At 38.8% G+C, this 18,633-nt stretch overlaps 1 protein-coding gene across 5 annotated transcripts in view; it reads right to left on the bottom strand.

Moving 5' to 3' along the window:
* Positions 1–512: 512 nt before the first annotated feature.
* The window catches only part of LOC130555312 (receptor tyrosine-protein kinase erbB-4-like), a 261,288-nt gene continuing 243,167 nt past the window's right edge, over positions 513–18,633 (bottom strand). For 3 of the 5 annotated variants that reach the window (XM_057335417.1, XM_057335418.1, XM_057335420.1), the window contains 7 exons: positions 12,871–13,026; positions 12,252–12,327; positions 11,639–11,785; positions 10,778–10,890; positions 10,530–10,700; positions 7,005–7,335; positions 513–6,437 (listed from right to left, as the gene is read on the bottom strand). In XM_057335417.1, the coding sequence (XP_057191400.1) occupies positions 5,749–6,437; positions 7,005–7,335; positions 10,530–10,700; positions 10,778–10,890; positions 11,639–11,785; positions 12,252–12,327; positions 12,871–13,026 (1,683 nt within the window). In that variant the 3' untranslated portion in view covers positions 513–5,748. The remainder of the gene's footprint in view (positions 6,438–7,004; positions 7,336–10,529; positions 10,701–10,777; positions 10,891–11,638; positions 11,786–12,251; positions 12,328–12,870; positions 13,027–18,633) is intronic. The other 2 variants (XM_057335419.1, XM_057335422.1) reach the window with 1 other exon arrangement.

Below are 18,633 nucleotides of genomic sequence, written 5' to 3'. Positions count from 1 at the left end.
AAAATAACTAAATCTATCATGCACAAGCAAACGTCACAAATAATCACCATTTGTCATCTTGCATTTTGATTTGCAGGGATATTTTTAATTTATGTGGTTGTTGCAATGCAATACTGATAGGAGAATAAGAACCTCATGTCTAAGTCCGTGTTAAACTGAACTTCTGACCAAATTTAGCATTGAACAATCACAGCGGTTTCTACAACCGGTTCACTTTGACATTAGGATGTAATCTGTACTTTTTCAAGACACGGAAAAAGGTTTTAGCATGCGTTTTCCAAAATCTAAAAGCTTTCTGAAACCATTACGTCTGAGAGCCTGAAATTATGAAATATTGCTTCCCTAGAGATTTTCCAGTGTGTTCGATGGACTCTTCGCTATCCATCAAGAGATTCATAATGCTGTGAAAAAATGTCAGTTCGTGACATTCAAGAAATCTCCGCGTCATCTTAATGTCACGTACACAGAACGTTGGATGCATTAAAAAAATCCACAGAGACTGACATATCAGGTGTTGTATTTATTTATATTAAATTAAAAATATAGATTCAGGTAACAAAACTGTGAAACAGTATTTAAATGCTAGCTTTGGGGAATGAGAAAGCAATGGAGGAAAGATGAGCTATTCAACCAGTGACTCCTCGACTCTCTCTTCATCCCTGTATCAAAAATGACAAGACTTGACTTTAGTTTTGACAAGCCGTCACTCAAGACCATCGTGACCAAATGGACCCTTCAGGCAATTAGTCCACCTGACAGGGCGAATAACACACGCTGGCTTATGAATCTCCTGGAGAGATGGGCGAATCTGCAAAGGCCATGAACAGAATTGTGGCTTTTTGCAGTTGTTAGAGCTTACAGCCATGCGCTGGGCTGAGCTCAGAGGGTTAACAACGTGGCTGGCTGCGGTTGTGAAAGAAAATAAGGGATTGCTGTATGAATATGAAGTATACACTGAGAAAGTATACTAGACACTACCGATGTGACCAGGACCGAAGTCAGGAAAAGCCTAACTCGGGCTCAAGAGAGATCCTGGGAGATACAAATGCTATTGTCACATTCCCCACGCTGGATTCTGTACAAAAAGAGAAAATCGAGGATGTGGGGTGATGGGTAAAGGAGCATGACCGAAAGAAAACATCCTCTACCTCCTGAGCTCAGGCAGAGGATAACACAAAATGCACCAAGCTGGGCTACATACAGTCACAAAAACACCAAAATTACTAAAAGAAACTGCAAGGTCTACAAAATCAAATATGTGCTGTTCAAATTACAGATATATACAGCCATCAAATAAGAATAACTGGTCACACACAATATAGGTGTAAAAAGAAAATGGAAAAAAAAACATCAGTTTAAAAAGGGTCATGAGCTTTCCAGCTATTTACAAATACATCTGGCCAATTCAACTGTCTATAAAAATACTATTCACATTTTCTCATTGACATACAGTAGTAAAATGATGAAGAACAACCATTTCAAATGTCAATGCCGTGGGAAGATGACATCCTCCTTTAAGTTGTCCTTGTGATATAAAATGGCGTATTAACTGTGCTTAATCTATCCATACTTCCCGACTATATGATCACATGCAAAATTCCAGTGAGCATAACAAAAAGACAAAAAAAAAAACAATAAAAAGAGAGGTCAATAAATAAGCAATAAGGACCCAGTAACAAACACAGTGCTTGTTTCCATGGTGCTTCTGAACATTGCTGCAGATACTGTGATATGCAAGCACACGATCAGATTAGCAAAGGACAACTCAATATTTAAATACTGAAAATTAATTTAATCCAAGGCTGTCGCTAAAATTAAAGAGAATTCTGTCATGAATTACTCACCCTCGAGTTGTTCCAAATCTGTCTACATTTCTTTGTTCTGCTGAACACAAAGAACGGTATTTGGAAGAATGTTTGCAACTGAGATTTCTGGAGCATCATTGACTACCATAGTAGGAAAAACTGAAACTGAAAAATGAAAATGGAAGTCAATGTGCCCCAGAACTGTTTGCTTCCCTACATTCTTCAAAATCTATTCTTTTGTGTTCAACAGAACAAAAAAATGACAAGAATTTCTTCCCACTATGGTAGTCAACGATGCCCCACAATTGACATTTGCTAACATTCGTCCAAATATCTTATAACTGAACAAAGAAATGTATACAGTTTTGGAACAACTAGACGGTGAGTAATTCGTGACAGAATTTTCATTTTTGGGTGGAGCATCCCTTTAAGAACAGCCCAGGGCATACCAAAATGGATCTTAGTGGGATCCCCACATAGGGCCTTGAAGATACTACTGTTTTTTAAACAATAAGTGCCATAACATACCATAAGTACCCCAATACACTTACAGAAAATAAAATAACATTGCTTATATATATATATATATATATATATATATGCAAGCAGTAGTTTGTAAAGCTACAGCTCTCAACACTGTAAAAGATCAGGGTCATGACAACACTCTTATAATTGTAGGATTCGTTTAAGGTCAATTAAGCAGGGATTTCATGTGTACCTTAACACACAACCTAAATCATGTGTATCACAATTACCTGATGAATAAATGTGCGTTGTATTAAAAACGTTTGTTAAATGCAAATGTAAAAAGATTGAACATAAAGTGAGAAGCCTTCACCAATATCCCTCCTTACATACATGAACATCTCCAATCCCCTTATAAAATCATATATTTACAAGTTCATTTCCAAGGTCTTACAGCAAGTGTTTTTCGAGATAATTGTGAGTTACTCCACTCAACAATGTGCATTGAGACAAAACATTTGTGCTCTATCCAAACATCACCTCCAAGCGTTCCTAGAGAGAATACATTTCTTCTGTAAAAGCGTTTACACATTTATGAGTCATCCAGATATACCAGTTACAGTTTCTCCATCTCATGTTCCTCAATTTGCAGCTTGATGAATTAAGTAGATCTCTATCCACCCTGTATTCACAGAAGCTTTGCTACAGACGATTTACTTCGCTGCAGGACGGTAACAGTAGTTTAAGCACGATAATTATATTCCCATCACATAGGGCTTTTCTATCTCCATCCGACCTGTGGTAACCGAAAGGGTCTACAATGATTCATACTCTCGTAAGAGTGGGTGATACCTGAGGTCAAGGCTATTCAACCCAAATCCCGAAGGGTTGCTGTCCTGGACAGTTTCGCTGAAAAGCAACACGCCTGCTTTTAAACAAACTTGAACAATATTGATCCTTATTATTATGGTTGGAACTAAACCCTCCGGGACTGAAACTGAATAGCATTGCCTTCTTTGGGCGTTTTGGATAACCTAGGCCATAGACGCCTTATATAACTAAGCATTTGGGCTTATCACAAACATAAGCATGAATTGAAATATCATATGGCCTTAATTCTACACATTGTACTTACATCATAAATGTAAAAACAAGTTCTCCCAAACTCTATCGGAGCTAAAATGACTCAATTTCAAGTATGTGATTCAAGATCTATAAACGTTTCTTATATTATTGTTAGAGGTGTGTCTAAGAATAGTCATATTTAAATCTTATATCAATATCTTATTAAGCAGTTGCTTTAGCTAGATACGAATTGGCTGAGAATTCTTTTTCAGACAGTTGAAAAGCTTGCGATAAACACTTTCATTAGTAAACATCTGTGTTTGGCAAAATCACATGTCACTAAAATTCCCTGATTTTGTTTTTCAGTAGAGCGCCAAAAATGTCATTTGTCTAATCTATTGTCACATGGGAACCGTAATACCCATAATGAAAATATCTTTCCTTTCTATTTTTGCTATGTTCAATATTTAAAGTGCTCCATGGAACCGCAAAACCTTCACACACACACACACACACACACACACACAGACACACAAAAAACACGATGCAGCAAAACAAACGCGCATGGATAGGTGATGTTTGCTATAGTCATGTCGACTATGATCATCGTAATTCAATCAGTGCTGTTGGTGTTCAAAACAAACGCACGCGGCTGTGCCAGGTTGTTAAATGCTATAAAAACCTCACATCTCCCAGCCACCAACATCACATTATTATTCCTCTCAACAGAGAAGCAAAGTGCCTGGCAGTGTTCAAAACTATACACAAATCTAGAAACATGGATGTCATGGTTCATATCCAGGATGTCGCACCTTTCGAGTGGAACAAAACGCTAAACCTCTAAACCCATCCTTGCTGTTACTTCCATGAGTATTCTGGAACTTCAACACTCCATATAGAAAGTCATTATGGGAGACAGTTCAAATGGAGATGACAGATTTGAGGCAGTCTCATCTCTAGCCCTGGGGCAAACGTTCCCTTCCCGCATTCTCATTTGTTCCTCGTGGCATGATGGTATTCCTGTCTTCTGTTTCATACGTCTCCAAAGTCACATTTATTATGAACACAGCTAGAGAAAGCAGCCATCTTAATCATTTCCCACTGCAGGTTATGTGCATCTCAGACTTCTGTTGGATGGATTCGCATGTGATCTTTAAGTTTATACAGTTATAACAGTTGTCCGGCCATATTTCAAAACTGGAGCCAGGAGTTGTGTGCCGTTAAGTCTTTCGTGCAAACCCGGTCTCCCATAGCTGTGTAAATATCCATTCGGCGTACGTCCGTCTGCACGAGACAGACATGTTGGGTTGGCTAGTATTGATTTTAGCTTCTGAAGTTCACGGTAGATCCAGTTTGGGTTTTAAATTCCCCACATTAAATGGCAAAAACAAAGGAAGGGTACCTTAAAGTGACAACCGTGTGAGTGTGCAGATCGATGCTGGCAAGATCAACAATAAAAGCATGATTACAGTAGACGGTTGCAGATCTCGTTTTATGAAGTTATTGATTCAGGCTGCAGTAAAGCCTGGCTTCTGGATTTCATATAAGAGTTACTGGTGGCATTTCTCAGCATGGCTCGTTTCTTTTTATCATGTTTTCTTTACACATGTTGTTTTCCATTGCTGCTGTGTCGCTCAGTAGTCTAATGTGGACAGCGGGACTGTTACCAGTGTACAAACAGGTGGAAAATATCCAGTCTTGCTTAAAACAAAGAGATGGCTCAAAAGTATTAAGAGGAAAAATAAAAGTGCCTTGCTTGAGCGATATGATACATATGCGTACAAACCATGTATGTATGGAACAGCATTTAGCGTACAGTTCAATTGCTGACTGGTCATATCCTCCATCCCAGAGCCCAATGAGAAGGCTACACGACAAAGGATCTCAGTGAGCTCCAGGTTATATGGATTGCTAAAATAAACTATACCGTGTTCAATACCAACAGCAACAATAGTCAAAGTGATAAATTACAACCATATTGCAGCTTTAAATCAAAATCCCAAACCCGAATAAACACAAGATTAAAGCCCATTGCATTTTCATTTTATGTCCAAATACAGTGTGGCGTTGGGCTTGTACTCAAATACAAGTACCTCTTGTACTGAATGTAACATCTGCCATATGATGGGAAGAGTACAGTTATATAGCTTTCCAAAGGGTGGGGTGGGAGACAGGTCTATACGGTGATCAAAGTGAGGAAAGACAAGCGAGGAGCTTTGACTTATGTGGTCATCTGTGACCAACGCGTCTGGAGTGACTCAAGCGCATCAGTTCCAGGTTGTTGACGGTTAAAATCCAGGTCGGAGAGGATAGGAGACAACCGGATGCTGGTGTGAGAGAGCCAGGGTGAGAACACAATATGAGGGTCTCTCTTTCTACCTGTATCCACTTTCGCTTCCATCGGCAGATGTTGCTACACAACAGTGTTCCTCTGGCGGTAAGGGGGAGGTGGCAACACCGTGCCCGGCTTTAGCGCATACTCCGTCAGGTACTCCTGGTTCTCAGCCACGGCGGGCCGAATCCGACCGTTCTGCCGGTAGAAGAAGCGTGTGCTGCAGTCCTGCAGATACTCGGGGCTGTGAAGAGTTGCTTTGGGCGGAAGACTGTGCTGCCAGTACTCGGGATTGTCGAATGTCTTTTTGGGTTTTTTGTCGGCCATGATGGTCCCGGAGTGAATGGGATGAAGGATGTGCTTTGGATGAAGGGTGTGTCCAGGGTGGGCAGAGTGGAGGGTGTGGCCTGAGAGTATGGAGATGCCTTGTTGGCCTTGGTATAGAGGCTGTGCTGTGGTTTGGGCACCGGGTGCTGCTGGTTGCACGATTTGGGCTAGATTCTGGCTGTTGGAAGCGGCAGAATTAGCTGCTGCTGCTACTGTCGCTGCTGCCGCTGGGTGAGCCACGGGGACTCCGTTCTTCCTCAGGACATTGTGACTCTTTTCCCCAGAGTTGTGGAAGGTGTTGAGGTAAAGCGGATCGTTGACATACTCTTCTTCCACTTTGGGCTGTCCATTTGAGGCGCTGTGGTAAGCTCGTTCTAGTGCGTGGACCTCACCGTTTCGGCGATGGGTGACGAAGGGGTTCTCCTCCACTGGGTTGAGATAATCTACAGGGGAAAAGAGATGAGGAAAAGTGAGGTAGACCTCAAAGTTAGAACATTCTGATGATTGCCAGCTAGTGCTGTAAGGTAATGCCAAGTATCATTGATCGCTCAAGATTTCTTGACAGACGCAGTGGGTTGATAGCGCTCTGGGCTTTTCTCTGAAGTCCTGGAGTAAATGAAAGTTCTAAGCAGTGGCTAAGGCTTGAAAACTTTTAGCTGAAGTGCTTCAACATAGTTCACAAAAGTATTCAAATTTTTATTGAGGTCACTATCAAAGTTTGTACTGTACCAACACTGCTGATAGCTAATGACTCTCTAAGGACCAACCACAAATTTTTAACTTTAATTTTTAATGTTAAAATGAGGGTAGCACCACTTTGTAACATTTTTAGTTAGACAACTATTAACTAACCCTGGGTAAAGTAGAACAGTGAGAAACATGAAACAAAATAGCCTATATTAACCAAGGGTAAACAAATGAAAGTGTTAAAGTGTAATAGACCACTACATGAGCTCTTTTTCGCTCAATCTTCTCTACCACCTTTGCTCGCTCCGGTTTATTTCAACTACCTGTGGGTTTTTTGTCCATGGCGCCCATGTATCCATCCTGGTCAGTCTCAGCTCTGGCTCCACGTTCGCATAGTATCACAGTTGGATCTGCGCTGTAACGCTGACCACAGCTGTCCTCCCCGGTGCTCGCCCTGGGCGAAGCCTTCTTCTTGAGAGTTCCATTACAGCGGCCGTCTTCAAATGCCTCGGAGGACCCTGAGGCCCCCTGATGGGCCACAGATTGTTTCTGAGAGGAACAAGCTGGGCTTACTGCGGACACAGCCACGACCCGAGGGATAGTGGCCATCATCTCCTCCATGCCAAAACTTCCATCCTGGTATGCAAACTGGTTCTGCAGACACAAATAAATAAATAAAATAATGTGTCTCCAGTGTGTACCCAATGTGTGGGTGCCATAATACAAAAATACTATCAGATGGTACCATAGTTCACTGTTACACTTCAAGGTACTGAATTAGTTATCATTTTTATTTACCATGGTATTTTCATGGTACTTTGAAGTATTTCTAAGAATGCCATGGTATTACCATAGTCCCTTTTCGTAATTTTCTCTTAGTTGTGCTATATTTTTGCTGTAATTTTGCAGGTGCTCTCTTTGCCAAGAGAAACACTGACTGTGTCTTGAATTTAATGTCTGTTTCCTTATTTTGCTTTAACCCTGACATTTCCTTCGTCTCACCACTAAGCACAAAACACCCATCTCATCTATCTCTCTACCCATCATCTCATCTATCTCTCCCTCTCCATCCTCCCTTCTCCAGCAGCCACCCACGATGCTCTTTGATCACTCTCAAGCTCATTGCTCTGAATGACGGCTTCTGTTGGGAAGAGTGCTTGACTGAAGACGAGAAAACAGACGACTTAAGATTGTTACAACAAAAGTCCAAAATCTTTGATTATTTATTGAGAAACATAGTTTGATTGCAATTAAATATTTTTACACAATTTTGTGTTCTTCAGAATAAAGAAAGTTTCACAAGTTTGGACTGACATTGGGGTGAATATATACTACTGATGATAGGCTACTAATAATAATACTAATTATTCGAATTATTATACATTAATATTATAAAACTGATAGTACTGCCTCTAAAATTTGGTCTGAACTCTAAACATACCGGCATAATATGATGGGTTGGTAAATTCCTTGAACACATTCATACAGTAAATTCGAGTTGCTGCTTTTTCCCCATTATCAAACACTTACACGTCAATGTCCAAAGCACAACTGCAAGACAAATGCACACGACCCATCATTCACACCAATGTGCTAATTCTATTCAACTTAAACTTGAAAGCATGCCGATTAGAGATGAATTCACGTTAATATTCTGATCCGCTACTTGGGTTATTTGGCATAGTTTTGTTTTCCCAAAGCTCAGTTTATACGGCAAACCGCAGGCAAAACATTTCTGTAATGTTCCAAAGAGGCTCTGAAGGATTGATTTCCCTCATTGATATTCATACCACTCGCTCTCTTTTCTCTCCCAGTCAGACGAAAACAAAACGCAAGTTAGAATGCAAAATGGCACGCACCGTTAGCAAACGCGGTCTAGACCAAAGAAAGGATCCGTTTCATCACATCCGCCCTCCTACTCGCTCTCACACTATTACCAAATCCACTCTAAAACCCTAGCAAAGACTGATGGAACCTTGAAATGTTGCCTCTCTAAGTTACAGAGTTGAGCTGTCTTCGGATTGGCTGTGCTTTTCTGGCTCTGCCACGTACACAAACAGTTAATAACACGACCATGGCTGACAAACAGAGAGCAAATACCCATCTCTGGACTCCCTGTCTATGAGCAAATATCATCTTCCCTTAGTGAGGATCCAGTATTTACACTGGCATGCCTCTATAATGAAAGCCCAGCCACGGAGCCCATTATAGGCACAGATATTTGGGGGTCGACTTTTTCCTCTCCACAGGAAAGCCTTAATATGTGTCGCAAAGACAGCTGATGTTGAAATGCTCGAAAAATGTGATGCGTATTGAAATAAAATGATTTCTTTAAGTGAAGAATAATTAGTGATTTCTTTATATCCTTCATCAATAGGCAGTCATTATTTCCTAAGAATAGTCTTCTGAAACGTCCCTCTCTGTTGTCATCTCATACATGGTTTGATATTCAGAGGGCGGACAGTTTCATTTTAGGAAAGCTGGCTGAGTGTCTGTCAGCAGCAGGAAGTGGGCTGGGCTTTGGGGTGCTTTTGTGGGCGGCACTTAATTGGCTAAAGCCTGTGGGAGCATCCATCTACCCCAAGGCTGAAGTCAGTCAGACAATGGACTCATTTGAAAACTCAATTCAGTCTTAAACAAGCAATAAATTCCAGCACCATTCATAGAATGAGAAGAGAAAGTGCATTCAAATGTAAAGGTCTCACAAAATATGTAAATTTGAAGGTTGTGTGCATGCATGATGCATGTGTCAGTGCATCGGTGCCTGTGTGACCTCTTGTCCTTTTTATACTGTATGATTTGAATAATAGACATATTTCATTATTCATCACGATTCGTGTGATTTTATCTTGAAACGAGCCACTAGAGCTTATTGATTGTCTCAAATCTCTTTTCACAGAGAAGTCAGCGGCTCGCTATAAAAGCTTTGTGAGAATATTAACATCATAATTAAAAATGTTCAAAAACAATTCTAGTAGCTGTTTTTAAAATAAAAAGAAGCACATGCAATTATAATTTGATATCAACTCAAGTGCTCATACACTGCAAAAAATGACTTTCTTACTTAGTTATTTTTTCTTGTTTGCAGTAAAAATGTCTAAACATTCTTGAATCAAGAAGCATTTTCTTGATGAGCAAACTGACCTAAGAAAATAAGTCTTGTTTTTAGTTAAAAAAAAAGATTTTTATTTTTGTGCTTAAAACAAGCAAAAAAAAAAAACTGCCAATGGTGTAAGAAAAATAATCTTGAATTAAGGTTTACCTTTTTCTTAGTCACTCAATTCAAGATTATTTTTCTTACCCCATTGGCAGATTTTTTTGCTTGTTTTAAGCACAAAAATAAAAGTCTTTTTTTTTTTTTACTAAAAACAAGACTTATTTTCTTAGGTCAGTTTGCTCATCAAGAAAATGCTTCTTGATTCAAGAATGTTTAGACATCTTTACTGGAAAACAAGAAAAAAAGACTAAGTAAGAAAGTCATTTTTTGCAGTGTACAGGAGAAGGGGCGTATTGGTTTACATTCTGTTTTGTCATTTTGTTGAAATGGTGAACAGACTGCAGACAGAGAGTGGACAGCACTTTGCTGCTTCATGCCAAAATTAACAACTAGGGACTAAAAACATAAAAAATGACAATAGAAAATCCAGTGCCAATTTTGCCATTACATTACAAACTCAACAATTAGCCGCATAGCCCAAAATCGACAATCCCATTGCCACCACATGTTTTCATAAAATGGCGGGGACATATCTAATTACACTACGCAACTACAAAAACAAACCACACTAATCCACCAAACCATGACAGAGCGTGATGCGTTGTAAAGTGAGAATGGGTGGAATACTCACTCTATTTGGGTCCATGCGTGATCTGGTTGTATATGCCAGAGGAGGAACGCTGAAGGCTTGTGGCACCAAATACTCCTCAGCGTCCATCAGATCTTCCAGCTCCTCTTCATCTAAAAGACTTTGGAAGAACTTGCTGTCGTTGGGGCTGGGCAGCTTCATGCGGTCATCTCCCTGGTACAGACAGCATTGAGTTTCAGAAATTAAATGTAAACGTATCTTACATAAGATAATATTTACCTGGATCTTACCTGCAAGACTCTTACCTGGATCACTAGGTAACGTTGTGGGTCTCTTGCCATTCGACAGAATTCTGCAGCGAGCTCTTTAAATCTGGGTCTGCTATCTGCATCTATCATCCAGCCTGGAGGGGACACACACAGAAAACAGCTTCAGATGTAAACCGTGAACAACAGAGCACAAGCTAACAAAGTGCAATGTGCTTTTCTTACTTTGTGGTCTCACAAGACATTCAAAGAATTCATTTGAACATGTCACCCAGTTTATATAAACAAGCAAAAATAAGACGTTTACAGTATGGATAAGGGTGAGGCATTACGTTTAAATTGAGTTTTATAATGTCAAGAATCTAATGGGTTCGTCTCTAAAAGCCTTGTGTTTGTTTGTTGCTTTAGAGGAACCTGTTACATGGCAAGAGGTGAGAGTGAGGGCCATCTACTGTCACTCATACTGAAGATCTGCACCACCCCAGAGGAACAACACTGTTCCTACATCACTGTCTGTTTACAACTACAGCATTAAGGGAGGATGACCTCTGACCCCACATCTCCCATGAATATTCAGAATAAAAAGTATGTGAATATTTTTTTCTAAACTAAATCAAATTGATCCATATCGCATTATGCATTTGCTCAATTTCCAGATCTGAATGCTGTTTGGTAATAGAAAATAATAAAAAAAAGTTTTTTAATTATTAACAACAATACACACTTAGCAAATATATGCAATAGTCGGCATCCACATAGGCCAATTATTAAATTTTGTTCTCATGATATATATATATATATATTCATTTATTATAATATTTTTCGGGGAGAATTGAGTGTTAAAATTGAATGATACAGGTAAGAATTTAAGCGAAGCACACTTACATTTGACCATGACCATGTAGACGTCAATAGTGCAGATGGGAGGCTGAGGGAGTCTCTCTCCTTTCTCCAGTAGGTCGGGAATCTCTCGTGTTGGGATTCCGTCATATGGCTTTCCTCCAAATGTCATCAGCTCCCAGATCGTCACTCCTGAAAACGGGTCCATATTACATCATTTAAACTGCTTGTGAGTTTGACTCATAATCTGACCTATTCCTATAGACCCCTTTTGAGCCGACGTCACGATTACGTCACAGCATTAGCTGGAGGGGAAAACTGGAGGCGGCCAATACAAATCAGCACAGAGTCGGCTACATAAGGAGTTTAAAATATCATCTTGCTGTGTTTTTGAGTCCCAGAATAGACAGAGTGAAGGCTCTAATCTGACATTCTAACACATACCAGCTGCCATTCCCAGAAAAAACGACGACAGTTGTAGTTAAACACAACAATCCTCATCCTCAATCCTCATTCTCTGTATTACCCTGGTTTACATTTTAAATTCACATCTGTATTCAACTATGGTTATCTCAATTTCAGGCTTGAGCTCAAAAAAGGGACTGAGCTTGTAATATATGATGTTTTATAAATTGCATACAAAACAGGGTCATCTCACCGTAACTCCAGACATCACTCTGGTGGGTGAACTTCCTGTAGTGGATACATTCCAATGCCATCCACTTTATAGGCATCTAAAACAAAAAGAACATTTGAGTGTTTCAATAAATCAATCTGGCTATAGTGTATTACTGTATTCACATACGTTGTATAAATACTGTGCGGTTGGACACACTACGTGTACTGTTTTCCCATACTATGAAATAGTGAACTAGTCATATTCTGATACTGAATCTGTTTCACTTCAGCAAATCCAGACGGATGAGATCAAATAAAAGTGAACAATAAGTGGAGCACAGGAAAGGACACCCCAGCATGTGGGTAGGACGTTTGTTGGAATAAGAAGGTACATCGGGTACAAAACCATGAGAAAAAATGATGATGCGAAGCTAAGCAAACGCTGATTTTCGATTTTCTGTTCATTAGTTGCTCTAATGCAACGTAAAGAAGACTGTGGGACGTAAAGAAGACTGACAGGATAAACATAAAGTGCCAGAATCTCTTGAATGCGCAGAGGTTGTACCTGACGTGTTCTTCCAACAGTGCATATGGTAATAGATGCTACACAAGACTGAAAAAGCATGCCCTTTACCCCGTTGGAGTCACGTGACACTAACCTTGCCCCCATCTGCATTATATTCCTTCTCATTTGCATCCAGGAGACGAGCCAGACCAAAGTCTGTGATCTTTATATGATTGGATGATTTCACCAGGACGTTCCGAGCTGCCAGATCCCGGTGCACAAGTCTCCTCTCCTCCAAGTACATCATACCCTGCAAACAACACAGAGAAAATTAGACCACGGCACAACATCATCATCAGTTATGGTAGCAATAATTTAACAGTTGTGTAGCGATCAAAATCATTACTTACAATTATCATTAACACTATCTTTTATGGAATATTAATATCTAATACAACGACATGATGACACCATCATTATCTCCTATTACCTAATCACATTCTTCTTGTAAATCTGCATTAGTGTAATGATAAAATAAAAGATCCATCACATCATTAGGAACAATTTGACATCACATTTCTAGATATATGATCATCATTATATGGTTTGATAAATAACTGCTTCCATAATTAAAAATCTACACAAATATCTTTGTTTAACGATATTTCATTTCTGGCTTCTTGTCCTGGGACAGGAGGGGAGTAACAGAAACTATGCCATGCTAAATGTGCAGAGATTTGGCACAATACAATATAGCACATTTATATTAATTTTAATAATACATTTAAAAGCTATACATCTTAATTTACATAGAAAACACCTGCTTGTAAGTCACTGAAATGTTCCTTTCTGAGTCAGAATTTACTCAAACTTACACAGAAAAAGACGTTGGTAAGGAAAAAACATTAGTATAAACTTGAACCTTTTTTTACTCTGGTGTAACTTCCAAAGACACTTTGTAGAGGATTATACTGAAAAAAGCGTGGTGTGGTTTTATTAATGGAGATTGTTCACATTGATAAGCAATGAGCCTCTTCTCAGGCGTGGCCATGTATTGCTAAACAATGAAAACTCCAGACATCAATTTTCTGGAGGAGCAAACAATGCATGTAATCGATTTAAGTCCGAATGGCTGCATGGAGGCCGCTCTCCATTTGTGAGAAAACAGCCACTCTGATCTTCCCTCCAACAGGCTTTCAAGTGCCCTTGAGCTGGTGGCTGGATGAAATTTAAATCTTAATGTGATTGGTGAAGAGGCTGGGACAGCTTTACTGAGAGAGAGACGGACAGGGAGAAAGATAGAGAAAGAAAGAAAGAGAGAGAGAGAGAGAAAGAAAGAAAGAAAGAAAGAAAGAAAGAAAGAAAGCACGTAGAAGTGAGAATATACACTTTGAGCCCAGTGTAGCATATCATAGCCAAAAAGACTAAAATATTAAATAAATGATTAAATAAATATAAGATATAGAAAATTAAATAAATGAAAGGAGTGGAGCAAAACAAATCCAGGTTTGACCTTTCATGGGAAACATAAAGAGAAATATCCCATATATTTGGCATTAAGAAACAACTGTCCCTCTGACTATAGCGTACATTATGCTTTAAAATAAAACTCACTTAAAGGAAATTGCAACCATAAAAATATGCTGAAATGCAGATAATATATACTAGATGACAATACACAACACAATAAATGGCACTCTATAATATCAAAAGAACAAATGTCACTTTCTGACATTGATTTTTATTTATTTATTTATTCAAAATATACAAAGGAAGGTCTGCAACAGACTTGTGTTTAAATGTGTTGATTCTACAGACAACTTTTACCATTTTATTCAATTAAACAAACTACTGCTTAATTGTAAATGCCAAAAAAAAAAACTTTTAGGAATTAAAATAGCCAAATCTGCTTGACATTTCTATTCACGTTTAATTCTTAACTAGATGGCGAGAGATCTTAATAATAAAACAATTTAAAAAGTATAACAAAAACATAATAAAGACAGACATAAAAAGTATAACGATTGCAAAAAATGTCTTGATTTGCAGAAATGTAAAAAGTCTAGACTCGCGACTGAGACCAAATCTGAGGTCATGTGTATGCAATGACACGAGCAGAAATCCTTCAATACATATTGAGAAACCATTACCACTACCCAGACTAACTGGTTGATGGTTGTTCCACTACGAGACAAAGACTTTAGGTAAGAAAGAGAGTCACAGAGATGAAGAAAATCAAGAGGGAGAGAAATATGAAAGAGCCCGAGAAAGAGAGAGAGGATGATAAGATCAAAGTATTAATAGCACCTTTCTATACCATGATGGCATAACATCTGATTTGCAATGAAACTTGAAGGGCTAAACGTATGTAATTATTCAAATGTGAAAATAAAGTGAACCTGGAACACTTTATGTTTTCAATAAGTGGTATGAGCTAACTACACTGCAGACTTTAAAGGGGTTATATCATACACTTTTCGTATTATAAGGTCTGGTGATAGCAGTAATGCTGTTTGACCCTTAAAATTAAACAGCCAATTCTTTTGTTACTATGCCTTTAAGAAACGCTCATTCAATGAGTGGTAAAACAATCAATAATGTGCTACATAAACTACAGACTGAATTTTTTTTCTGTAAAACCACAAAACAAGCTGTTTGATGAGGCCTTGAACACTAAATATGCATAGTAGCTAACTTAATTTGCCCCCTAGTCTACAGTCTGTTATACATTATCCAGTGGATTTCTAAATTGTTACTGCCATAAAACCTTAAATATTTTTTTCCATTCAAAACTTAAATGCTATTACAAAAATGGCCTAAGCATCATCCTACCCAATGTGTCTCTTACAGTAATAAGTGGTGATTAACCAAACAGTGGTTGTAGTTAGTAAGGCCACACATGGGGATAGAATGCGATTGGTTACAGAAATTATAAATGAAACAATAAGCCTGTAGAGTCTCTCAGGGTTGAGGTCAGTGACCGATGGCTCTCAGTCCATCGGTGCTTATACAGGGATGAAAAAGAAATGATAATCAGTCGGAGTCTCTGTGGCTGCTGCTTTAAAATACACAAAGAATGAAAAATCTCATTGTGCCATGTGTATGCAAGCTTTTTCCAAGCAAGCTAGTGTAAAAGTGAAATGGTGTGGGGATTACACTCTCTGGAAAAAAACAGTTACTCCTCTCTATGCCTTCCAATGACCTGACATTTCTTAAGGTGCTATATCAAATCCATCCATACAACACAAGATTCTAAACACACACACGCACGCACGCACACGCACACACAGGCACGCACACATACGCACACACACACATGCACACACACGCACACACACACAAGTTGAGTTTACATGTTTTTTTCCATTTTCCAAAGACATAATTTTTTACTGTACCATATTGTATTTTCTGTCCCCTATAACCTGCCATAAAATCACAAATGAGAAGCCGAAACGAATTTAAAATAAAATCACATGCAGAGACAGGAAGTGACACATGGAAGGGAGTGGGACAGGAAGTACACACGACCATTCGGTTGCTGTCCCTCTTCCGCACTGCAGGTGGATAGCATAAATAACATGGTCAAAGGTCTTTTCAAACATTAATGAGCCCACATTAACATTAATAGTCTATCAAACCGCAATTATCCTTGAGTCTGCAGAGCTAACGTGGAAAGGAACCGAATACGTCTCCGGGTAACTAATCAGAATATCTGCATAGCTGTGCTTATAAAGAAGTTTGCTTATATCCTATATGAAAGACATTGAAAAACATATTCTACATGGATGCAAGAGAGACCATGTGGATACCATAAATTACTTTATTACACTCACAGGACCAAAAACTCTTCTTCATAAAGCACACTCAATAATCATCAATTTCAAATAAACCAATTTTTTGAGACAATCAGACAGTGAAGAGATTGCTATTATTCTTCAGTGTGATTGGTAATTATGTGGATGCTAAAAAAGTGGATGCAAAAGAGGACACACAGATGTGGCTCTATATAGAATCAGTGGTATTCCTTCAGCTGCTTGAGTCTGTGATGAGAGACAAGACAAAAATGGGAGGAGCTTGTTTAAAAGCAGCTGTTTTAGCATTAAGACAATAGCGAGGGAGACACACACACACACACACACACACAGATCTGGAGTGCTCTCGAGGGCAATACATTATAGTCTCAGAGAAAATCACTGCCCACTCAGAAAATCTGAAGGTGCCCCCTGACTCTTATTTATGATCATATTGGAAGCAAGCAGACAAAGGTTCAGTCGATAGGATTGTCCTGGAATGCATTTTGTCGAAAACAATTTGCCAGCCATGGTCGGATATATATAATTTATTTGATAGATAGGTTACGTCTGGCTGTGGGCGGACTCTGGAACCACCCACATATACAGACATTTACTAAAGTGAAAAAAAATGTGTAATTGCACTGCCACTATAGGAACACCAAACAGCACTGCAAGAACATTGACCATTTACAAACTACTTTCACATATTTCACACTTATAAGCCCACGCAACATACACACACAAACAGTAACTTTTTGCAATACTTATTGTCCTATTTAAAATTTTCAATAGTTGTTACATTACTTCAACTTATTTAACAAGTTTTACAAGTTTAACTTGCAAGTTACAGCAACTCACTACTGGTGAAACATTGTGGCCCGGTTTCACAGACGCGGCTTAGCTTAAGCCAGGACTATGCCTTAGTTGAATTAAGATATTTATGTCGCTTTTATGAAAATGCCTTACACCGCTTCCTAACCAAACGCGATGCTGCGACACGCTATAAAAGGTATCTTTTCCATGTTAACCAGAGGTTTTGTCCTAACCAGCTGCGACAACGCTGCGCGACGAGGTTTCTATTTCTGCGACGTCGCGGCTGACAGCTCCGCCCACACAACGGTCTCATTCGATGTAAGTTCTGCACCTCATGAATATTAATCGCCAAACATGGATGAGGACAGGCTATATACGTTTGATTACATACTTTTAGATTCTAAAATTATAGCATAGCGTCATAGCACATTGGGGTTATTACCAAAAAATATTAACTGGAGTTAATTGAACAAAAGTAAACCACACAAATAAACCAAGACAGCTTTTAATTCATAACAATCACTTCTCATAGCTGAACATACATGATTAAGTGCTCCTGTTGACAGACATTACATTTGAAATACAACAGCAAAAACACGCAAAACATAGGAATTTTGAGTTTGTTATAGTGAGTTCCTATGGAGAAAATCACTTGCTGCCCTCCATCGATGCATGGCTATATCTGTGGTCTGCAATAAAGAAAACATAAGTTAAAATATACAAACAAATTTATTTTAGAAAAGTGTGCATGTGTGCCTCATCTACGTTAGGCTTGTTAGCATAGCATTTAACTCATCTTGACTATCACCTCTTCTGGATTGACACAGATCAGATCTTGTGGAAAGTTGAGTGCAGATTCCTCCAGTGATTCTTTTAAATTCTGCATAGACCTGGAAATAACATTGGATAACAGAGGAAAACATGAAGGAATAATTCACCCAAGTTCTCAAATAAATTACTCAACCTCTTGCCATCTTAGTTGAATAAACTGCGCCGGCAAAAACTCACAAAACAAGCCCACGTTACCCTAATATAACTTATTACTATTTTTAACAATAAGTTTAATAGATTTCAGTCAGTCGCATCGAAATGGACCACCATACAGCAACATAACGTACACAACTTGGTTTATGAGAGAAAAAGCACATGCCATATCTTAACTTTACAAAAAAAATCATACAACACGTCAAAATTACATTTAAAACCTTCATTATACAGATTTAAACATTGCGTGTTATTATTAGCAGGGTGAAAGACTTTGTTCCCTTGAATAAAATTTTATTTCCGTCAGACATACAACGGAAACACTT

This window comes from Triplophysa rosa, linkage group LG6 (assembly GCF_024868665.1).
Source record: "Triplophysa rosa linkage group LG6, Trosa_1v2, whole genome shotgun sequence".
Lineage (NCBI taxonomy): Eukaryota > Metazoa > Chordata > Actinopteri > Cypriniformes > Nemacheilidae > Triplophysa > Triplophysa rosa.
The sequence above is the reverse complement of the archived record's forward strand: the minus strand, read 5'-3'. Positions and strand labels throughout refer to the sequence as shown.